Consider the following 20,869-nt stretch of genomic DNA (forward strand, 5'->3'; position numbering starts at 1 on the left):
GGCTGTGGTACTTCAAGTCATCGGGTTTGCCAGGTTACTCGGAAATAACGCAGCTGACAAACATCCCATATTATAGCACGCTGGTTATTTTTATTTTTTTTAGTTATTTTTCAAAAAAATATTTTAAAAAAATTGGCATCACTTTTTAATAAGGTGTCACTAACAAGGCTATAATTCCCTAAATGAGTAAACAACACAGCTTTATTTTGGCAGTGCAAAATTTTAGTGTTATTGCTTTACGGAGGTAAAGTTTGCCATGGATTCAATTTTTGTTGAATGTCCCCAATGCAACATTTGAGGCTCTGCAGAATAGGTAAGCTTTTTAAAAAAAAATCCCCCTGTTCACAGTATGATTACAGAAAATGTCACTTTGTCTCGTGTTTAAAGATATTTTGTGCCATGTTGTAAAGTTTCCCTCTTCTTGTTTCAGTGTGTCAATTATTTTATATGGACTGAGAAAATGTTCTTTAACAAGAAGTATAGTGCAGTATAGATAAGGAACAGCTTTTTTTAACCCCCTTATGTTTCAAACTCTAGATTCAGGCTATTTGACAGGAGCGTGGGGTTAACAGTGTAAAAGTAACTGAAGATGACATGCAACAGCAGTGCAGATAAATACAGGATGAGCTTTAATTATTATGCATGTGCTGACCCTCACAGCTTCTCTTGTGTTTCTGTACTTTCCCTCCACGACATATCTACCTCCTGTCGACAGGGCTCAAGCGGTTTCCCTGGATTCCCCGGAGCCAATGGCGAGAAAGGAGGCAGGGTAAGAAAACACATGCATTAAGTTTTTGTGTATGAAAATCACCACGACATCACGGTCCAGCACAAAAGAAAATTGATTCCCATTACAAAGCATCTGCATGGTGACTCGGCACAAAAATAAATAAATAAATAAATAAATGAATAACAGCAGCGAAATCAATGTCAGGGAGAGAACAAAAGGTGCGGAAACAATTGTGCTTTCATTGAGCCCATGGCCTCATTTCTTGGCTTGAAAAAGAGTTGCACTCACGCAGTTTTGGAGAGTTGCTGAGATGCTGTTTGAGTTTTCATATTTGCACGCTCACCACTGACATGTGCAGTAAGCCAGATATCCCCAGCTCAACACCATTCGTTTTATTAAAGGTGGAGGTAGTGGGAGAGAGTATTAGTTTGAAATCCACTTTAATATAAAGATTATTAAAAGTATAAAAAGTTATTAAATAAATTGGCTTAAAAATCTTTTATTAAGTGGATACTTTAAACTGTATTATTTGACCAAAGCCAGGTCCATCTAACAGCTTTATTTGGCACACAGAGGTTATTTTGTGAAATAAAGCAATCCAGCCAAAGTCAAAATTTCTCTTCTAATGTGAGAAGCCAAATAGTTACTTAAAAATTCTTTGCTTTCAATGAACATAACTCCTGTACTCTTTATTTATATTTCCATATGAGCCGTTTACATTTATTAATGGGATCACAGTTTAAATTCAAGGTTTTCTTAGTAGGCCCATACAGGTAAATGACATTGCACTGTGTCCTGTAATTACAAATTATTGTTTATTTATCAGTTAAAAGGAAATAATGAGTCACTACAGTGTGTTCCCTGCTTGAACAGGGAACACACTGTTCTCTGGTTGTTGCTCGATGTAGAAGAGATGCTTTGTGTGGAACACATGTTAATGGGGTTTCATATGTTAAGTGGATTAATGCTGGATGAGGACAGACGAGCAGAATCTGTGCTTAAGCCTTTTTTAATTTTTTTGTTACCTAACAGGGCACTGCTGGCAAATCTGGTCCGCGAGGACAAAGAGGTCCGACGGTAGGTCCTGTTCACGCCATATTTTTTGTGATTAATGGGCTATTAGTGTAAACATTGTTGAATCGTTTAAATTATTCTTCCAGTCAAATTATGTGCATATATTATAGCTGTTGAACTAGACTGTTGTTGCCATAAAGTCGTGTGCTTAACATGACTTTGTCTCTCTCTCTCTTTAGGGTCCCAGGGGCGCTCGAGGAGCCAGAGGTCCAACAGGAAAACCTGGACCCAAGGTCCTGATGCTATAGCCGTTACAACAAAACACTACTCACAAAGAGTCAAGACTTTTCAATTAAATTGCTACTTTGTCACATAATTAAATAGAGCTGCTTTTTTTTTTTTTTAATTTGAGCTGATGATGATTTGTTTTTGTGTGCTGAAGGGCACAGCAGGCAACGACGGTCCTCCTGGCCCACCTGGTGAGAGAGTAAGTCCAACACACTGAGCCTGCAGTAGCTGTTATGCATTTTAAAAGCACACAAGGTTTAGGTCCATACCAGTTTGTTTTTGTTGTCCTTGCATTAGAAATATACTTGTAATTGTTGGTATTAGGTCTATCTCATCAAACTAGATTCTAAGCATTAAAGATAAATAGTAAGAAAAGATGCTAACCTATATGCTTTTTTTCTTCCCAGTAGATCTCTAGCATCTACTAAAATGATGGCTGTGCCTTACTTTTACTTTTCTAGTTCAACAGGAGGATAAATAATAATTAAGAAATTAGTTAATCAATCGATAAATCGTTTGTTTCATTTTTAATGAGGGGTAATTCAGGCATCATATAATATTATAATAAGACTTCTGTTCTATACGTTGTTGTCAGCTGGGATTTTGCCTTAATGCTATATCACTGTTCCTACAGACAGCAGCATTTTTGTTTTGTGTTTTTTCACCCTATCACTTGGCTCCCAGCATTGCAATAAAGTAAATTGCTCCTTTGCTGCATTTCAAACTGACACTCCGAAAGGAAAGGAGGAAAGAAAGGAAAGAAAGCGCTTCAAAACTAGATGTTTAGTGCTGGGTGGCTTACTCAGCAAAACAAAGGAAAGGAAACAGTGTGCAGTTGCTGCACAAAAAGAGATTCCCAGCAGTGACACCTTATTTAATAACTTTCATTAGATTTTGTTAGGTTTCTAGTGCCGTTTTAGTGGAATTTGATTTTGTTGTGTATCAAAGAAATGAGAAACATTGGCTTGATTTAGTGAAGGCCTGAAAGAAGGAAGGCTGTTAAGCACCTGCAGCAAATGCTCTGTTTCCATTAGCATTTACCTACCAGCACTATTTGTACTGACACAGTGTGATGAATTTTAGTTGATCGGGAAAACTGAGCCTCTTTCCTGAAAGTTGAAAGTTGGTAACAACAGAAATGAAATAATGGCACATGTTGCTCCTACTTGTCCTCGGCTAGGTACAGGGATTTCATCATTAATCAGTCATAAAATCGTTTTTTCAGTCTCAAAGGTAAATGTTTATCATAGATATGCTTTCACAGACTTAAAGTTTTCTTTTTTACTGATCTAATACAGTAATGGCACAGTGATTGAAGCAGATATTAATGGACTGCTGTCAACAGTTCTTTGATATTTAAGCTATCTGAGATGTAGTGTCATGAACTCTGTAACAGTATGAACATCCTCTTTTGTTAAACTCCTATGAACATGGACAAGTGAGGTGAAATAAATTTGAATCTGATGAATAAGGATGATTAAAAGATAACCTTAAATGATGGAGTCAGCTTTGAAGCTTTTATTAGACTGCAGAACATTAAACTTGTATTAGATGTTTCATCGATTTATGTTTAATCTCCTTAAATAAAACACTTGTTACCTCAATAATGTAAAGTAACTGAAATCCTTCTTTAGCATATTTGACTCTACAGACTCGGATACACAACCCCACAATATGAATGTCTCTATTTGTAACATTGTGGGTGGCCAAGACACTTTTCCCCCCTTAAGTAATTAAGATACTATTTGTATAACAGCTTTTAGTCATTACCCTGATTTTTTTAACATGCAGTTTAGCTTTCAGCTGGTTTCAACCCCTCATTAATTATATAAGCTGAGGTCCCCCTGGTCTTTTCTACAACAATGAAAAGTAATATATTAGGATACAACAAAGTTTATTTGGAGTTAATGTTTATGTTGATGAACTTGGAGAATTCAAAAGGTATTTTTGGCTTATTATTATTGCCATGATTATAATCCTCCCTGTGATGTTGTCTGCTTGATTTAGTCAGATCAGATAGGGACTTTTTTTGAAGTTATCTTTATAACAATATAATATTGGATTTCAAAAAAATATCCATGCTACTGAAATTTTAAGGTTAGCTGGACAAATAAATCATTGCAAAGAAAAACTCCAGATACACTTTTACTCTCACTACTTTTCTGTGTGGTTAGAAAGTGAGGCGAGTCTTACCAGTAGTCACATCATATCATTTATGACCTGAGGCACAGTTACTCACCTCAGGGTGAGGCTAGTTTTTCAATTCGAAAAGCTCCACTTCTCCAACCTTGTTTCGAAATTAGCCATAAGCAATCCCAGAGCCTGACACTTTTTCACTTTTAGGTTTTGTTTTGCCTTTTTGCATAATGTCATAACCTTAATTTGACCGTGTGTTGATTGCAGGGACCTCAAGGACCACAGGGACCAGTAGGTTTCCCTGGACCAAAAGGCCCCCCTGTAAGTATTTCTCCATCCTTGGAACAGAAGAAAGCCACTTGGCCTCTCAGACTAAAAAAGCATCTACACTGAGGCTTTGTGGTTTTGCAAGGCTCTGTGTCTAATCTCTTACTTTATTTACCCTTCCTCGGTGTTGCAATAGCAAAATAGCCTGTTTTCAAACATTAGAAGTCACAATTGATTCAATTTGAAGAATTCATAGGGTGTAGTAATACATAGCAATATCCCTAATTCTGTTCAGAGGTCATTACTCTAACTGTTATTGAAGCAGAGCTCATTTTCTCACTACCCAGTCAAGGCAGGAGACAAGTGGTAATTTCCACCTATTGAGTCCGGTTACATTCATAGCTGGCTCTCACGTCTCAGCCCGTAACGATGTTTATTTCACACAAAAATAAACAAAAAACTCTAGCCCTGAGCCTATTTTCATGCCATTCAACTACTTCGAGATATTCAAGGGTTTTTCCTTTCTCAATATTATGTTTACACTGCCCACAAACCATTTGCACAAAATTGTAGTAATAAAACTTGTTGCTTAGAAAAAAAACTTTGAATGAAAAAACTGGTGAATGTATGTCTTGTTTTCTACCTGACAGGGACCACCTGGCAAGGATGGGCTGCCCGGACACCCTGGCCAGCGCGGAGAAACAGTGAGTAATTGCAATATCTTGTATGAACGTTACAGACCTCACGTTGAACTTAAACCCAGCATGATCTAAGAATTATACATATTGGCTTTTTTTTAGCTTTCTACATTTAAACTACTTCAAAACAAGACTTATTATTATATTATTATACATAAGCATATGTATAGTGCTTTCATATGCAGTAGATAACGATGAAATCGTTGGCACAACATCTCAGTGGGATGCCAGAGGTGCAGACCCATTTCGTAAAGCAAACTCTAAAAGAGAAAGCCCTTGTGAATACTGCCTGAGTCTGCTGCTCAGCTGGTCTTTATTCACACAGACAGAATACACACAGACACCGTCGAGGTAAATCCACAGGGCTCAGACTGTGGGCTGTGTAGCCATCCACTTCTGATGGAGTTTCTATCTTATTGTTACTTTGGCATATTTGCAAATATCCAATGAATAGATGCTAAGCCTTGACTGTTTAGTTCCACTAAGGTTTACTTGTGTATCACTGCCTACTGTCTAACAATAACACCTTACAGATAACTAAGCCAGCATAATATTTGTTGCAGCAGGATAAAACAGTTTGTTGCTTTTTTATTTGTATTGTTTGTTTATTGTTCCAAAATGTGCATGAGCTAAATGAAAAATGGCTGAATTGGCACATAGATAACAACAATAAAAAAACAAAGCGGAGTAAGATTCGATCAAATGAAGTTAGAATCCCCCGCTTTTCGATTCCTCTGCGCTTGGTATGCATCAGTGCACCATGGTTTGACGAGGCTCGGAGGACAATGATTCTACTAAAAGCTTGACTTTGCCTTTATCAAAGCTTCCTTTTCCATCTGCCTCTTTCCCTTAGATAATATAATACAACACACACAAGTGCTTCCCTGCCTTTTCTGTAATTCAGGCCCCAATAGTAGTCTTCATTAAGGTGTTTATGTGCTGATGAGTGGGCTCCAAACAACAATAAAGATGCTCATAGATGCACATCATCAGAAATGCAAGTTACATTTAAGTAAGTGCAAATAAAGATTTGAGCCGGTGTCTCTAAGCCGATGCTGCAGCAGCCTGGCTTGAGGGCTTCCTTTAAAAAATACATCATCATAAATCACAGCACATAGTGATCAATAGGCCTGGAGTCAAAAGTCTTTCAGTACTGACTTTGTAAGAAGTTTGCATTTGAAACTTTGTTTAGTTATAGGATAATAAGTTGCAAATCAAATGTGCTGCGATTGTAATACCTCAGTGTGTACAGGTTATAGAAAAGGCCAGAGAATGAGGGATCCAATAGAAAAAGCTGATTTCATCTAACGCTCCTCTTGTGCTGATCCTGGGGTTGTACTTGTTTGCTTCTCAGTAACTCTCAGGAAGCTTAATTAAGCTGTACACTGTTCACTGTCTACAAGTGTGTAGCCTTATTACAGCTGTGATACAGGTAGAAGATACCATTCTTTATCTGCTTGTATCAGTACACTTAATAGTGTGTTTTAAGAAAACTGTTTAATTAGTATTTCAGGAATATACTGGAGTGCACTTGGACTCTGGTCAATGTGGATTGGATTGTTCCTCTCCCTGAAGACAGAAGTTCATCGGATTTGTACTGCACTGTCGGATTCAATGCTCGGGAATTCTGAACTTGGATCTTTTTTGGCACGTCCTGTTTTGCTGTTTAAATGTGCTTAAACGTATCCACAGGGAGTACTTCAATGCAAATCAGCCATATGCTGTGAATGTAAACTTAAAAGTTAACTACAACTAACTGGTCTGTATTCTCCCAGAGAACATATAACTTAATGGTGACTTGTACACTTAACGCTGTATGCAGTAGTAGTAGAGCAGCTACACTATTATACTGCTGGCTTTGAAGTTGGCTAGTTACACATTGATACACAACATGACAGGAGTTTTATGTCACCTCAATGACATAAAGTCAGTATTTTATTAAAGATTTCAAATTAAATTCAAGAAAAACCCCAACAATCAGATGAGTTGGTGCTTGCTCAAGGGACCATAGGAGGTCCCTTTTAACAGAAAGAAACCTTTATCGGAATCAGGCTCAGGGAGGGGCAGCTATCTGCTCTGACCAGTAGGGGTGAGGGGAGGAAGACAGGACAATAGATACACTGTGGAAGAGAGCCAGAGATTAATAATAACTAATGATTAAATGCAGCGTATATAACTAAGGGATGTTTAAGGGTAACTATATGCAAAATCGAAAAGGGAAAGTTTGAAGCCTAATCTTAAAAGTGCAGGGTGTGGCTGTCTCCTAAGTCCAGACTAGGAGCTGGTTCCACAGAAGAGGGGCATGAAAGTTGAAGGCTTTTATATACACTATGAACCACGAGTTAGCCTGCAGTCTAAGAGTGACGTGTTCTGTTAGCGACCAAAGCCCAGTGTAAGAAGAAGGACAGGACTTAGAAGCCAAAATGTTCATAATTTTGCACATTTTTATTCCTCATGTAGAAATCCATCACTCTCATAGCAAACAAATGAAAATGTCATGTCAAATCTGTTGTCTGTTGTTGTGTTATTTTCAAATCTTAATTACAGCATCCAAGTACAGGTACCCCACTTTATTGTCTGAGTGTCTTTATTGCCTGGTTTGGTTTAAAGAAGAGGCGTATGTTGTGTGACCCTTCCTTTTCATGTCTACTTTGGACTGCAAGCAAAAAAAGCTGTAAAGCTTATTGCACAGACTTAATGTCCACATAGACATTAAGATATACAACATATTAAACAACTGTACATATAACTCTAGTTATTTACTACCCTGCACTGTATTGCAAAACAATATATCCTTGACTGTAGATAGAAGCTGAAAAACTCTTGTTCCAGAATCAAGGAAACGTCAGACCCAAACATATAGTAAATCCCTGCTCATCATCATAAATAATATCACAGTAATTGCTGCACATGGGCTTGAATAGATACGATTTATGTCTCCAATGCTGCTGTAACTTGTATAAATAAGGTTTCATACTCTCTCTCTTTTCTTTTTTCAGGGTTTCCAAGGAAAGACCGGTCCTCCAGGACCAGGAGGTGTTGTTGGGCCCCAGGTAAGAGGAGATATACAGAAGAGGCAAATACATATATTACTAAACAAACAGCAAAGCAGAAGGTGATATAAAGTAAGTGCTGTATTCGCAGTGCTGTGGATCAAATTCTTCTATTTTACAATTTTATTCCAACAAGAAGTACTGTGGGCAATTAAAAGAAAACACATAATTGCTCATATACAGTAGATAGGTCATCATTTACTCAGTTGGATCTTGGACACCTACTGGCTTTGAGCTCTACTGTACTGGCGTAAATTATAAGTGAAAACTGATAAGCTTTATTTATATGGCACATTTTAAAGAAGGTTACGAAAATAGAAAAGTTAAAAAACAGCTGTGAAATTCAACCTTTCATTACTTATTTTCTAAATGTAACTTACTGATTTGTGATCATTTTCATACGTTGACCTGTAAATCCAAATGCGTGATAACATCTTAGGGACCCACAGGAGAAACTGGTCCCGTCGGTGAGAGAGGCCACCCTGGACCTCCTGGCCCACCTGGAGAGCAGGGTCTTCCAGGTGCTGCTGGCAAAGAGGGAGCCAAGGTATGCATATTGGATTCCCTTTAATTTTACTTTTCCAATTTATTTTAGATATAGTATAATAGCAAACTATGCTTTTCTAGCAGCTAACACTTTTACACACTAACCTTCTGAAAACACTCAAAAACAAACAAGAAAAGTGGCCTTGGCTTTTCTTGTAAACTGAAGAAGAGGATGCTCATGACATTGATAGGAAGTTCAAGAGGGTATAAACGGGCTGCAAATTAAACCTACACATTGTACTACATGATTTGATTTTGCAGACTGAGCCAGCTGTCCTCATAAACACTTATACTTTTGGGGGGCATACAATGCTTGATAGATTACATATTCCTTTGATAACAGTGTGGGATGTGTTTCGCAGCAATCACCCGACTATCACCATTGCTCTCTATGCTAGACAGTGCAAAATTGAAGGAAGTGACTGCTGAAGATACAGAGGATGAGATTTGAGCAGTGTCTGGCTACGTTCTCTCACTGGGCCTCCCTGCTCGAGAAGTGAGTTCCCATTAGGAGCAGACAGCAGGCATTTTGTAGAAGTATGGGCTGCTCCTAACCAACCCCCTGATTCCTAGGGCCACTCAGCATATCCTGCTCCTCAACCCCCACAACCCTCAAATCCTCATGTGTTCTTCTTTCATTTTCTTCCTGTCTTCCCCAAGCAGACAGTTTAATCAAGTCTGTCGGCTAACTCCAAACACTGTGCCAGTCAGGTCTACTCCGTTCAGACCTGCGCATCAGTATGCCAGGGACACTTTGAAGAGACCTTGGCAGCAGAGCCCAAATCCTCTTATACCTCTCAAGCCTACTCTTCTCTGCCTCCCTGTTTGCAGATAAAGTCAGCCTGCCAGCACTAAAGAAGAGAAGACGAAGCCAGAAGTTACTTTTTCTGAAGTCAAATGTCCTTGTTTTAGAATTGCACCATATAAAAGAAAAAGAAAAACAAACAAACCAGAATAAAAATCTGTACTCAGTGAGGATGCAGTACAAAGTTTTTTTTTCTTGTAGGCAGAACACAAAAGAACTTCTGAAGGAGATGTCTTATGTTAGGGAAGGGTTGAGTTTGTGCAACCCTTGCCTAACATAAGACAGAAGGATGTGAACTTTGTGTTTTTTTCTCTGTTTTTTGGGTTTTTGTTTTGCTTCATTGCAGCAAGAAACTGGCTGCTGGAGTGGAGCACTCTTGATTTTTGATTTTCTTTTTAAAATCTGACTGAAGTCTTTATGTTTCATATTGTGCCTGATGATGCAAAAGCAATACTACATTGGTATTAAGAGTTATTTATTGACTGTGTAATGACAGTACTAATGAATCCACAGGAAACATGTGTCTGTAAAACTAATTGCATCTAATAGCTCATGATGGCTGTCAGTTTTGAAACAGGTTCACTCCTGTCCCTGCCGGGGAGTTCAGAGGCATTAGTACACATATTTGCTCATTTTCCCAGTACTATGTATCTCTCCCTCTCTCTCTCTCTGCCTCCTGCTACTCAGCAGCCAGCACTGCAGTATAGTCCTTTTTTAAATACATAAATGGCTGCAATGCATATTCCACCAGTGGGATGAGAATCATTAAGTGACTTGGTCATTTCATAAGTTTCTCAATTTCAAGGTTTTCTTTGTAGTGCAACTAAAAATCCTTTGGTTTTTTTTTCACATGTGTTGCATCTCCAAACCCATACTAACATCATCAGTTCCTATGCAGTAAAGTTACGTTAGCAGTTGTTATGTAGATGATGTCGTTTTGTGTAAAAATCTCTCTATATATATCAAACATACCAAAACAGTAGTTGTAAGTCTTTTTTATTACAAGGACATACTCCTGCAGTAAAGAATGAAGACCTTTTCAGACTGAGACTATACGAAGAGTGAAGCTATTCAATACTTTTCTATGGAAAGTGAGCTTTTGTTATTCAGCAACAGTGCCTGAATTAATCTTTGTGAATGGTGACAGATGATTCATCTTTTATAACAGTCTTAATGTAAAGAATTAGTATGGTACAGGAAAGTTTCAAATGACACATTTGTAGTTATACTCAAAAATTAATGCAACATTTTGAATTATAGTAAGTCCAATTAAACACATGTTATTGCTTGTGTAGGGTGATCCTGGGCCACAGGGATCCCCTGGTAAAGACGGTCCCCCTGGTCTTCGTGGCTTCCCTGGAGAGAGAGGTTTACCCGGTGCCCCGGTAAGTGCTCCATTTCACCTGCATCTATTCATCATCATCAGTTTTCCTTTACACGTGTTTGCTAGTAGAAAGTGACAGAACATAGCTACATAATAAATGAACCAGCATCTATCTAGAGCAAGTCACTTCATTACCGACTCCGGCCCCGGAATTCACACCAAGTGATCAATCCGATGCAGAGGAAATCCAAAGCGACATTTTACAAATGAACAGGCGTGCCTCGGCATTGCTCTGCTGCCACCGACGGCGCTGTTTTAACAGCCGCAATGGATCTTGGGCCTGTATTACAGAATTGGGAATTGTTGATTAGGGATTCATTTGTAAAAGTTTAACTCAAACATTTTTTCTTGTGGGGAGGGCAAAGTTATGTGCTGTTTCTATATGCATTATTTACCTAATAAATTATTAAGTGAGAAATGTTGGCAATTAGACTGGGTTATCTGGGAATGGATATACTGCAGGGAGAGGAAGTGTTGTGCTTCCTCCATCCTCAAGGTCAGTCGGGCTCTGCAGGACAGCAGCACCACTGATTGTTTTCTGCCATTGTAATTTACTCCAGCAAACAGCCAGAGCCAGCAAAAACTCATTACCCATACTGCTATGTGTTCTTTTGTGGCCCACTGGGGAGCTGCACATGCACATGATGGGAACTGACAAATATATAAAACAGCACACATGCGTCTAGCCTATTATGCACACCCCTGCATGAGCAAAACTGAATTTACAAGCTTGCATATGCAGAACAAGATGGAGAAAATTGTATGCACCCATACAATCGCTTGCAACTTTAAGCAGCCATCTATCTGCAAAAGAATCCCACTACACTTTCCCTGCAGTATTCACAACAACACAATTATAGATGAAATGTGTTTTTTGAAGTGTTGTATATTGTGACTGAGATATGTATTACAGATATTAGATTTACAATACACTAGCAATCTATAGCTTTGGCCTTTGATTTGTGTTTACTAGGATGAAAATCTCAGCGCTCAGCTGTAGTGGAGATTGGCTTGGTTAAATGCAATTAAAACACAAAGTTCAACAGCTGTGTGAAGGTATTTATGTCTCTTGTTCCATCTTCACCTCAGGGCCCTGCTGGTCTGAAGGGAGGAGAGGGTCCCCAGGGTCCACCTGGTCCTGTTGTAAGTACAGTACTGAGAGCTATGTAAAGATAACTGTTTTTATGCTCTCTGGATTGTGTTGGTTTGCATGCCATTTATATTATCATCTTAGATTCTTCTAGATAGTTATTCTAGATAGTTCCACACTATACATTTGAAGTATTATTAAGACTTGAATATTCAAATACTACTTTAATTCAGATATTTGTTTGTTGTGTCATCATGACACTTGCGCAACACAGTACTGGCTAAATAGAATATAAACCAGATTTAAGTTTTTATTATTTATTTACATGTTTAGGGTTATTGTTATGTTGAACGTTGTAGTGTTTTAAGTTTGATTAGTGTAGTTTTAATCAATTTTAAATCATGCTTTTTATTTGTTCTTGTTTCTAATGTCTCTGTAAAGCACTTTGAATCACCTTGTTGTTGAATTGTGCTATACAAATAAACTTGCCTTGCCTTGCCTAGAACAGCCTCAGTAAGCCAAAACTACCAGTCGTTTGTATGAATTTATCATTTAAAAAAAGAAGATGCATCCCTGTCTCTACATAAAGCATTTGTTCAATAAAAACAGAGTCTAAATGATCTGTTTGGCTTTTATACTCAGAGTTTTTATCTTGTGTTTCTGTAACCAAAATTAGTTTGTATGCAGGTTGGTTCACTGCATCAATAATATAAAACAAAAAGTGCTGAGTGTCATTCATAATCATGTTTTATGGATTGAGCTGAACACTGAGTAGTATAATATATATGCAACAGAAGTCTGCTTCATTTTGTAATGCAGCTGCAGGTGAGAGTTGCTCAGGGCTTGGAGAACCACTAAGACATCGGCTCCCTGACAGGAGATAATGCTGACTACTTTCAATGAGCTTTGCTCTCTTTTAGAACTTGAAAGCCACCTGATACTGCATGTTTCTGCTAATGTTTTCACACTTTCCATTTTAAAAAGAGGGTTTTGTGTGTAGCTGTGTATCTATTGATATATTATTAACAGAAAGACACAGTGGGGTCTTTGTTTGCCATCTTCCTAATGTCCTCGGTGTTTGTTCAGTGCAACCAGGCCAACAAAACTGAAATCTTTAAAAAATCCTTCTGCCCTTGTTTTTCATTAATATTGTCCGTATTGTGCTCATGCTTACAGGGTTCTCCTGGTGAGAGAGGTGCTGCTGGCCCAGGAGGTCCAATTGGCCCATCTGGTAGACCTGGCCCTCAGGGTCCCCCAGGTCCCGCTGGGGAGAAGGGAGCACCTGTAAGTGTTACTTTGCTCCTAAAGCTTCATTCTTCTTGTCCTTTCTTTGGTTACCAATTTTCAGAATATAATTAAAAGACATTTCTGTCTTCTTATAGGGTGAGAAGGGGCCTCAAGGTCCAGCTGGTCGTGATGGTGTCCAGGGTCCTGTAGGTCTGCCTGGACCTGCTGGACCCCAGGGCCCACCTGGTGAGGATGGTGACAAGGTCAGTTACCTACATTCAGCACCACCAATTTCATCCTGTTACAGCTGCTTGTGTTCCCTAAGTGGGGCATGTGGGTAAATCAATCATTTTCCCATATTAATCTGCAACAAAAATATATTCCTCTTTTTCTAACTGTTGCTTATCCATCTTCATAAACAGATGTAACAGAAAGCACAATTGCAGGAGATGCTGTTGCATCATTCATTTCTTGAAATTATTATGGCCTTTAGGGTTACTATCAGACATTCTATAAAAGCTGCCAAACAAATGCTCATGCAGAGATTTGCAGTGCATTAACTTTGACTGACAAAATACATTTCTGTACTTGTATATACATAGCGTGAACTCTCGGGAAATAAAGTACCTAATTGCACCTTGACAGGAAGCACTTATTTTCTTCTTGAACCTCATTCTTCCATTACACAAAATTAGATTAAGAATGAAACTTGTCACCGTGTATTAAATGCTGTAATTTATCTTTAATTGAAACTGGGAATGAAAACAATATTCAGCCTAACCTAACCATTTTCTGATATTCCACCTTAATATCGAGAACAAATATTATACATATGCATACCTTTATGGCCCTCAGAAAGGTTGACATAGTTAGTTTCAGGTCTAAAAATTAGTCCCAGGAGTGCATTTGTGCAGACTGTGTCGGTATACCCTCTCACCATTACAGTTATAGATAATGTATATTTCTGTTAAGCTGAGGTTTTCAATGATTTTGCAATAACAGAATGTAGTATTGTGCTCATTTAGAAGTCTTAAATCCTACATTTGGTGTTTGGGCTTGAATTTGCAAATATGCAGAGAAGAAGAATATCAGCACTAGCTGATAACTATTATTGTTGTTGTTTATTGTTGGGTTTGGGACATGTTTTGTTTATTAGTCAAGTCATTTTTCATTATCTCAAAAACTGACTGTGTGTTTGTTTCTTTACCAGGGAGAAGTTGGAGAACCAGGTCAGAAAGGAAGCAAAGCTGACAAGGGAGAACAGGTAGGTGATACAGAACATTTATATCCATCCTTCTTCAAAATAAAAAATAGCCCGTTAGACTTCTACTCAGGAAGTGATTCGTGGGTGCTTGGATTTGTCTTTGACTCTGTGGGGATGTGCATTTTGGTGGCATTATTTTCACTGTATGTTTCAGGGTCCTCCTGGTCCAGCCGGTCTCCAAGGTCCTGTAGGCGCTCCTGGTCCTGCTGTAAGTACTGACAAAGAATGAGAAGTTAAACCTGAGCAGGAGGTCACAGCAGTGCTGTTCAAATCTTTGCTTTTGTTTGTTGTTAATAAGGGAGGTGATGGAGAGCCTGGTCCCAGAGGACAACAGGGCATGTTCGGACAGAAGGGAGATGAGGGCTCCAGAGGTTTCCCTGGACCTCCTGGTCCTATTGGTCTGCAGGTTTGTGCCATAACTATGAATACAAATTGTAATATATAGCTGTCACACAGGATAATATTCACGTTATTTTTTTCCATTCTGTCTGCCTGCAATAGTGTGTCTAATGATGTCACACGTTATAGTCAGAAACACTCATTTACCTTTTTTAACTACACTGTGACCTTCAGGTTACAAGCTACGGTGGAAAAATGGTAGACACAAACAAATTCATATTTACACTATTGCTTAAGCACTTTAATTGGATCTGGAATGTCACGTCCAGTAAACTTGCTTTGACCTGCAACGATTGCACCTCTCACCTCCATTCAACGGCAAAATCCTTTTTTCATCACGGCCTGGCTTCTCTGTGCAGTGCCAGTCTCAGCCCCCGCAAAGAATTCACAAAAACCAACGAGGCCTGCCAGTGCGTGTATTGCAAAATAGATTATTATCAGTGGCGTACTTTTCTTTTCTATGTATTCATTGGTGAGGGTTATTCATCCAAGGAAATACTTGAGGCCAGACTAAAGTTATTGGGTGCATTTTAAAAACCCAACACTTTGACACAAAAAGATACACATAAACTTTAATGATGTTTTCCTGAACTATGATAATATTCTAACGAGGTAGGACCTTTCCCATAGATAGACCTCATTTCTTTGTAATTATCTGTTTATTAGTAATCAACTTCTTAAGCTAGACGTGTTGGGCATTTACTGCAGAGATTGGGGTCATTGTCTTGATCAAATTACATAGACTGCTATTTATCAATCCGAGGTGCTATCCTGTCTCTGCAGGATTTTATTCAATGGACTTTTAATTGGGAGTAATTCACTTCCCATCACGATTCCATTAATTGCATGGACTAACCCACTCCAATAGCCTGGCCTCATTGAGCACATTTACTATTCTACATAATGAGTAGCACTGCTAATGATCTTAGACTAGACGGGACCTTTACACAGATTATATTACTCAGCACAGGAGACATTAGCATGCATCCACACACCGTTTTTTCAGCACCCAGCAAGCACACACATGCTGAGACGCATGCATGCACAAGCTCAAAACAGTCAGCACAGGGTCTTTGTTTTCATTGTGTGTCCTCAGTGTAATGTGGGGAGAAATAAATTCTTCGATCTCCCCCAGCAAACCTACACCACTCACTCACGATCAACTCCTAAATCACACAGAAGCAAAGCAACCTTCAGCAGTGATATCGTGGCAATTACTGGTAGAAATGTCACAGATCAAAAACACATGTGAGGTCTGGACCACGCAGCTTATTTTACAAGAATTAGTGAGCAGGATTTATGCCTGCACCTTGGAATAAGGATGTACAAGTTACTGACTGCAAAAGGGAGAAAGAAATAATAGATTAGTGCTCTCTTACATGTCTGCAGAGCTGCAGGAAGAATTGTAGAATAAAAACATGACACCTTCACCGAAGAATTCATAAGGGAGCTTAACCCCCCCCCCCCGTTTTGCTCAGGCAACAAGTACGTAACATAGAGTCTAACAAATTCAACCTTTCAGGGCAGCAGTTTTCCTTGACCTTACTGATCATACTCACTGGATGTTTAATTGAACACGGACAGCAGGTGAAACATGAATTCAAGTAATTCATTTGTGCACATTTGGCTCACAGATACATTTAATATTTTACAGCATCACTGCATCAGTAGTATCAGCCGTTGTGACTACAGTTAACAACTCTAGTAAAATGATTGTTTTCTTTTCTAATAACATGATCATTTATTCATTTTATTTGTCCACAGGGGCTTCCAGGACCTCCTGGGGAAAAGGGTGAGAACGGCGATGTTGGACCTATGGTAAGAGAGAAACCACTCGATATTTGTTAGTACTTATAAAAGTCTGTTAAATACACTGTAACACTCTCTGACTCTTTCCTGCAGGGCCCCCCTGGTCCACCTGGTCCCAGAGGTCCTCAGGGTCCTAGTGGAGCTGATGTACGTACAAATAGTTGTTAACAACTGTACTAAGTACAACTATACTCATATGCATACTAGACTGTGACTTTTTTTTTTACTTCTATCAACTTACATTGTGAGGCCTTTATATCATTACTTGTCCTTCCCTGTAGTGATTGATGATGATTTATCTCTTTCTTATGTCCTGCTGCAGGGTCCACAAGGTCCTCCAGGTGGTGTGGGCCCCATGGGATCTGTAGGTGAGAAGGTAAGAATCAAAACTTGGCACCCCAGTGTTTTGTGCCTGCACTGAAGGATGTTAGGCACTGAGACTGAATTAGAGTCTGTTACACCTTCCAGCCAACTTCAGACAACCCAGTCACCTTCTTGTTTTTTAACACCGTGTGTTCATTTCAGTATGTTTTTTATGACTTAGAGCTTGGACACAATGTCGTTTTTAAAAAATAAAAATAAATTATAGCACTTCCAGGACTAGGACTACGAATACTTTGAATATAGTAGCACATTATTAGTCAGCTACAGTTATAGACTTAATAGAGTTAACTGTTAGTAATATCATTATTTATTCTGACAATAATACTTATTCTCATGTATGACTTACGTAGTTATGGCTCAATTTCAGATATCATATCTGAATTTGGAAAAAAAAAAAGTGTGATATTGAAGATTTATTTGTTTTGACATTGACATTTGTCTAACCACAGGGTGAGCAAGGTGAGGCTGGAAACCCAGGACCACCTGGAGAGTCTGGAACTAAGGTAAGTAAGCTCTTGTTTTTGTTTTCTGTCAAGCTAAATATGTGTTGCTAATGTATATTTGTGTCACTGTGTTACATGTTAGATGTTTACACACTGGACCATGCTTATCGACATACATTCAGTATTTTACTGTAGATTCTAGCACTGTAGCATGATTGAAGGGCCCGTCTTTAAAATGGATAAACTCACTTTGTGCACACCATTGCAATTGAATGGTGACAAGGAAAAAAAACAAGACTCACTAACTTTTGGTATATTTACCACTAACTCCAACCTAATGAGGAGGTGTTTTTGTTTGTTTTTTGTAAGTGACACTGTGTATTCATCACCATGATAGTAATTGTTCCTCACATTTAACAGAAGAAGAGTCATCTCAGCATGACTCTTCTGCTTTGCACCCTGGATCCACATAACCCGCCAAGCTGAGTCTATTCCTCTTAAGATGCAGCCTAATTAGCAGGAGGATCTGCACACTGCTTCTGACCTTATGAACAATGATTGCAGCAACCCTGAAGCAAGTTGCCTTTAAAACATCAGACATCCGTGTTAATGCAGCTTAAGTTGTGATTTGTCCTCCTTGATAGTTACATTGGGGCTGTTGCACAAGAAATCGGAAGTGCTCTTCAGTGCCATACTTGTTTGGAGTTACTTCTAAAAGCTTTAAACTCATTAACGTACTGCAGTCATACACTTGACCTTGCTGTTGTCGAAGAAAAACACCCATCAGTGTTTGCTTTTTAGCTCTTAATTTATCATTATTGAGGTACAACAGCAGATTGAAAAGTTGTAAAAAAAGTGTGATTATAGGTGTCTGTATGCCCTCTATTAGTTCCTCTTTGAATTGCTGGTGTGACAGTTTCAGAGTTAGGGTGAAGTTTACATTCCTATCATAAGCAATAGTGTTGGTACCGTATAGTTTAGTTAGTATAAAATAAATCTAAATCTAGCTGTCATCCTATTTGCTTACACGCATGAACCTTTACATGCTGTACATCAGATTCAGACACAATAAATTAATTTATAATACAAATATTAAGAAATGAAACAGTAGTGGACTACATGAGTTTCTAGTTTTCTGTTTCTTTGCTTGTTTCCACGTCTTAACTGAACTGTGAATCATCTTACTTTAAGAAATGTTGCAGAAACCAAGGACATTAATTACCAACTCGTACGCTCAAAGACTTGATTTTTCACCCACATAAACATGAAGCAAAAAGTAAAAATAGCCTGAAATGTGTAAAAGTAAAGATTTATTTACTCAAATTATTGATCAGTAAGGATCTTTGTATAAACTGACTATATACTGACCAGATTCCATTAAAGTTACAATCAAATTACTTTAAAGTCAGAATTTTCAGAATAAAAGATTTTTTCGCATGTATCCAAATCTTCTCCTGATTTCTCACCAAATCAGCTTTAATCCTTTACAACACTTAACAGCTGGACTTGCAAATAATAGACACGGTTTGAAAACTTGAAAATCATAACCAGCATATTTTTTCATCAGGGAGGTTTTAAAATATATTTTATTTATCTATATAATTTAAATAAGGCTTTTAAAAATATATATGTTGCACCTCATTTCACATCAGTGTTTTTGACCATCCAGGGTTGCTGTGCTCTGTTACCAACACTGGGATGATCTTTGGATCCAGTGTCTCTCAGCAGCCTCTGACTGCTTGTCTGTTTTTATCACCCCATCCTGTTCAGTGTCAGCCTTGGAAGAAAAAAATGCTCCCTCTTGTGGAATTGATGTAATGAATGCCCTCCCTTGCCCCCCATCACTACAGGGACCTAAAGGTGAGAGGGGAGAGAAAGGAGAAGCTGGCCCATCTGGAGCTGCTGGACCTGCTGGTGCCAAAGGACCCCCTGGAGATGATGGCCCCAAGGGCAACCCTGTACGTCTGGCACATACTCTCAATATCTCTATAAGAGTTTTTTAGGATTGACTCAGACAAGCTTAAATTTACTGCTCCAAAGGAAATATCTCTTGCAGCCATAAGGCAGGCAATTTTAGCCTAGAACATATTCATGAGCTAAAAAGCCTTTTTATTGATGGAGATTATATTTTATGCCTGCATAGAAATGGGATGCAGTGAAGCCTTTTCTCAAAGATTTGCAACATTATCATTAAGTCCATCATATTTCCTTCAGAGGCTGTAACCAAGTACACCAAGTCTAAATCACTGTCGAAATTACTAACCATGTCCTTAATGCTTGAAGCCAGGAAAATTATGTCTTTTTTTTAAACACGGATGCATCTCATCATCTTATTTCTTTCTTCCAAAGGGTCCTGTTGGATTCCCTGGAGACCCTGGCCCTCCTGGAGAGCCAGGTGTAGCTGTAAGTATGAAACCCTTATGTTAGCCCTATATAGAGTACAGAGTACGTATAACTCTGTTCCAGGTGGATCATGTTTAATGCAAGAATTAAAGAGTATGGTCCTAATGGATATTCCAGTGTCAGACTAATCTCTAATGTCTTTTTTGCAGGGCACTGATGGCGAACCAGGAGAGAAAGGAGAGGATGGAGAGGCTGGCCAACCGGTAAGTTGACACTTTTTTATAATTTGGAATGAAGAAATGACTGCATGACCTTATATCACGTATAACATTTGGTACACTTGGTGCAAGCACATCATATGAGGACATCAGCTTAATAGTCAGTTTCTCTGTCAAAGTGCTTTTATTAATTTTTTAGTTTTATATTAGACTTTAGTACTCCACCACAAGTTTGCCACTAAATGCTCTAATTATATTTAGTGAGTAAATAATTTACACTGCAGCATTTTAATTCATGCTAGTTACCTCATAGGTATGGGTGTAGGGTAAATGGACTTATCTGCTTTGTAGATTCATTAAGTATAATTAGAAATAAAATCCACGTATTAATGTGCTGGCCCTGTGTAAAGTGCAACGAATGACAACTCTGAATATTTATGGATGTAAATAAGCCTTTATCATTGCCAGAGAAAAACTCGACCGATGTTACATATTCTGTTTTTTTTGTTTGTTTGTTTATGAAGCCGGTTTGCATCTTTGAATGCTGCAGTGAAATATGTTGATTTAGAAGGTATATTAATACATAATGTGAACTTCATATGATGGCTTCCCCTTCTTTGAAATCAGATCTACACACAATGACTTTTGTATTTATATGTCACTGTGCAGTCATCCCAAAAATGAGCTGATTAACACTGTGAATATTTACCAGTTTGAATGTTTAAAAAAAAAACACTCTGATTGTCTGCAATTAACTCAGAGATAATTGGA

The 20,869-nt window shown here is 38.4% G+C and overlaps 1 protein-coding gene across 3 annotated transcripts in view; it reads left to right on the forward strand.

Annotated features, from left to right (window-relative positions):
• The window catches only part of col11a1a (collagen, type XI, alpha 1a), a 69,300-nt gene that overhangs the window by 34,749 nt on the left and 13,682 nt on the right, over positions 1 to 20,869 (forward strand). For all 3 annotated transcript variants that reach the window (XM_085418344.1, XM_085418345.1, XM_085418346.1), the window contains 22 exons: positions 716 to 769; positions 1,763 to 1,807; positions 1,984 to 2,037; positions 2,187 to 2,231; positions 4,436 to 4,489; positions 5,086 to 5,139; positions 8,133 to 8,186; positions 8,626 to 8,733; positions 10,833 to 10,922; positions 12,011 to 12,064; positions 13,188 to 13,295; positions 13,394 to 13,501; positions 14,449 to 14,502; positions 14,657 to 14,710; positions 14,801 to 14,908; positions 16,666 to 16,719; positions 16,804 to 16,857; positions 17,033 to 17,086; positions 17,544 to 17,597; positions 19,388 to 19,495; positions 19,887 to 19,940; positions 20,090 to 20,143. In XM_085418344.1, the coding sequence (XP_085274470.1) occupies positions 716 to 769; positions 1,763 to 1,807; positions 1,984 to 2,037; positions 2,187 to 2,231; positions 4,436 to 4,489; positions 5,086 to 5,139; positions 8,133 to 8,186; positions 8,626 to 8,733; positions 10,833 to 10,922; positions 12,011 to 12,064; positions 13,188 to 13,295; positions 13,394 to 13,501; positions 14,449 to 14,502; positions 14,657 to 14,710; positions 14,801 to 14,908; positions 16,666 to 16,719; positions 16,804 to 16,857; positions 17,033 to 17,086; positions 17,544 to 17,597; positions 19,388 to 19,495; positions 19,887 to 19,940; positions 20,090 to 20,143 (1,476 nt within the window). The remainder of the gene's footprint in view (positions 1 to 715; positions 770 to 1,762; positions 1,808 to 1,983; positions 2,038 to 2,186; positions 2,232 to 4,435; positions 4,490 to 5,085; positions 5,140 to 8,132; positions 8,187 to 8,625; positions 8,734 to 10,832; positions 10,923 to 12,010; positions 12,065 to 13,187; positions 13,296 to 13,393; positions 13,502 to 14,448; positions 14,503 to 14,656; positions 14,711 to 14,800; positions 14,909 to 16,665; positions 16,720 to 16,803; positions 16,858 to 17,032; positions 17,087 to 17,543; positions 17,598 to 19,387; positions 19,496 to 19,886; positions 19,941 to 20,089; positions 20,144 to 20,869) is intronic.

Source organism: Rhamphochromis longiceps, linkage group LG9, assembly GCF_057381845.1.
Source record: "Rhamphochromis longiceps isolate RC_006_pf linkage group LG9, R_longiceps_female_GT1.1, whole genome shotgun sequence".
Lineage (NCBI taxonomy): Eukaryota > Metazoa > Chordata > Actinopteri > Cichliformes > Cichlidae > Rhamphochromis > Rhamphochromis longiceps.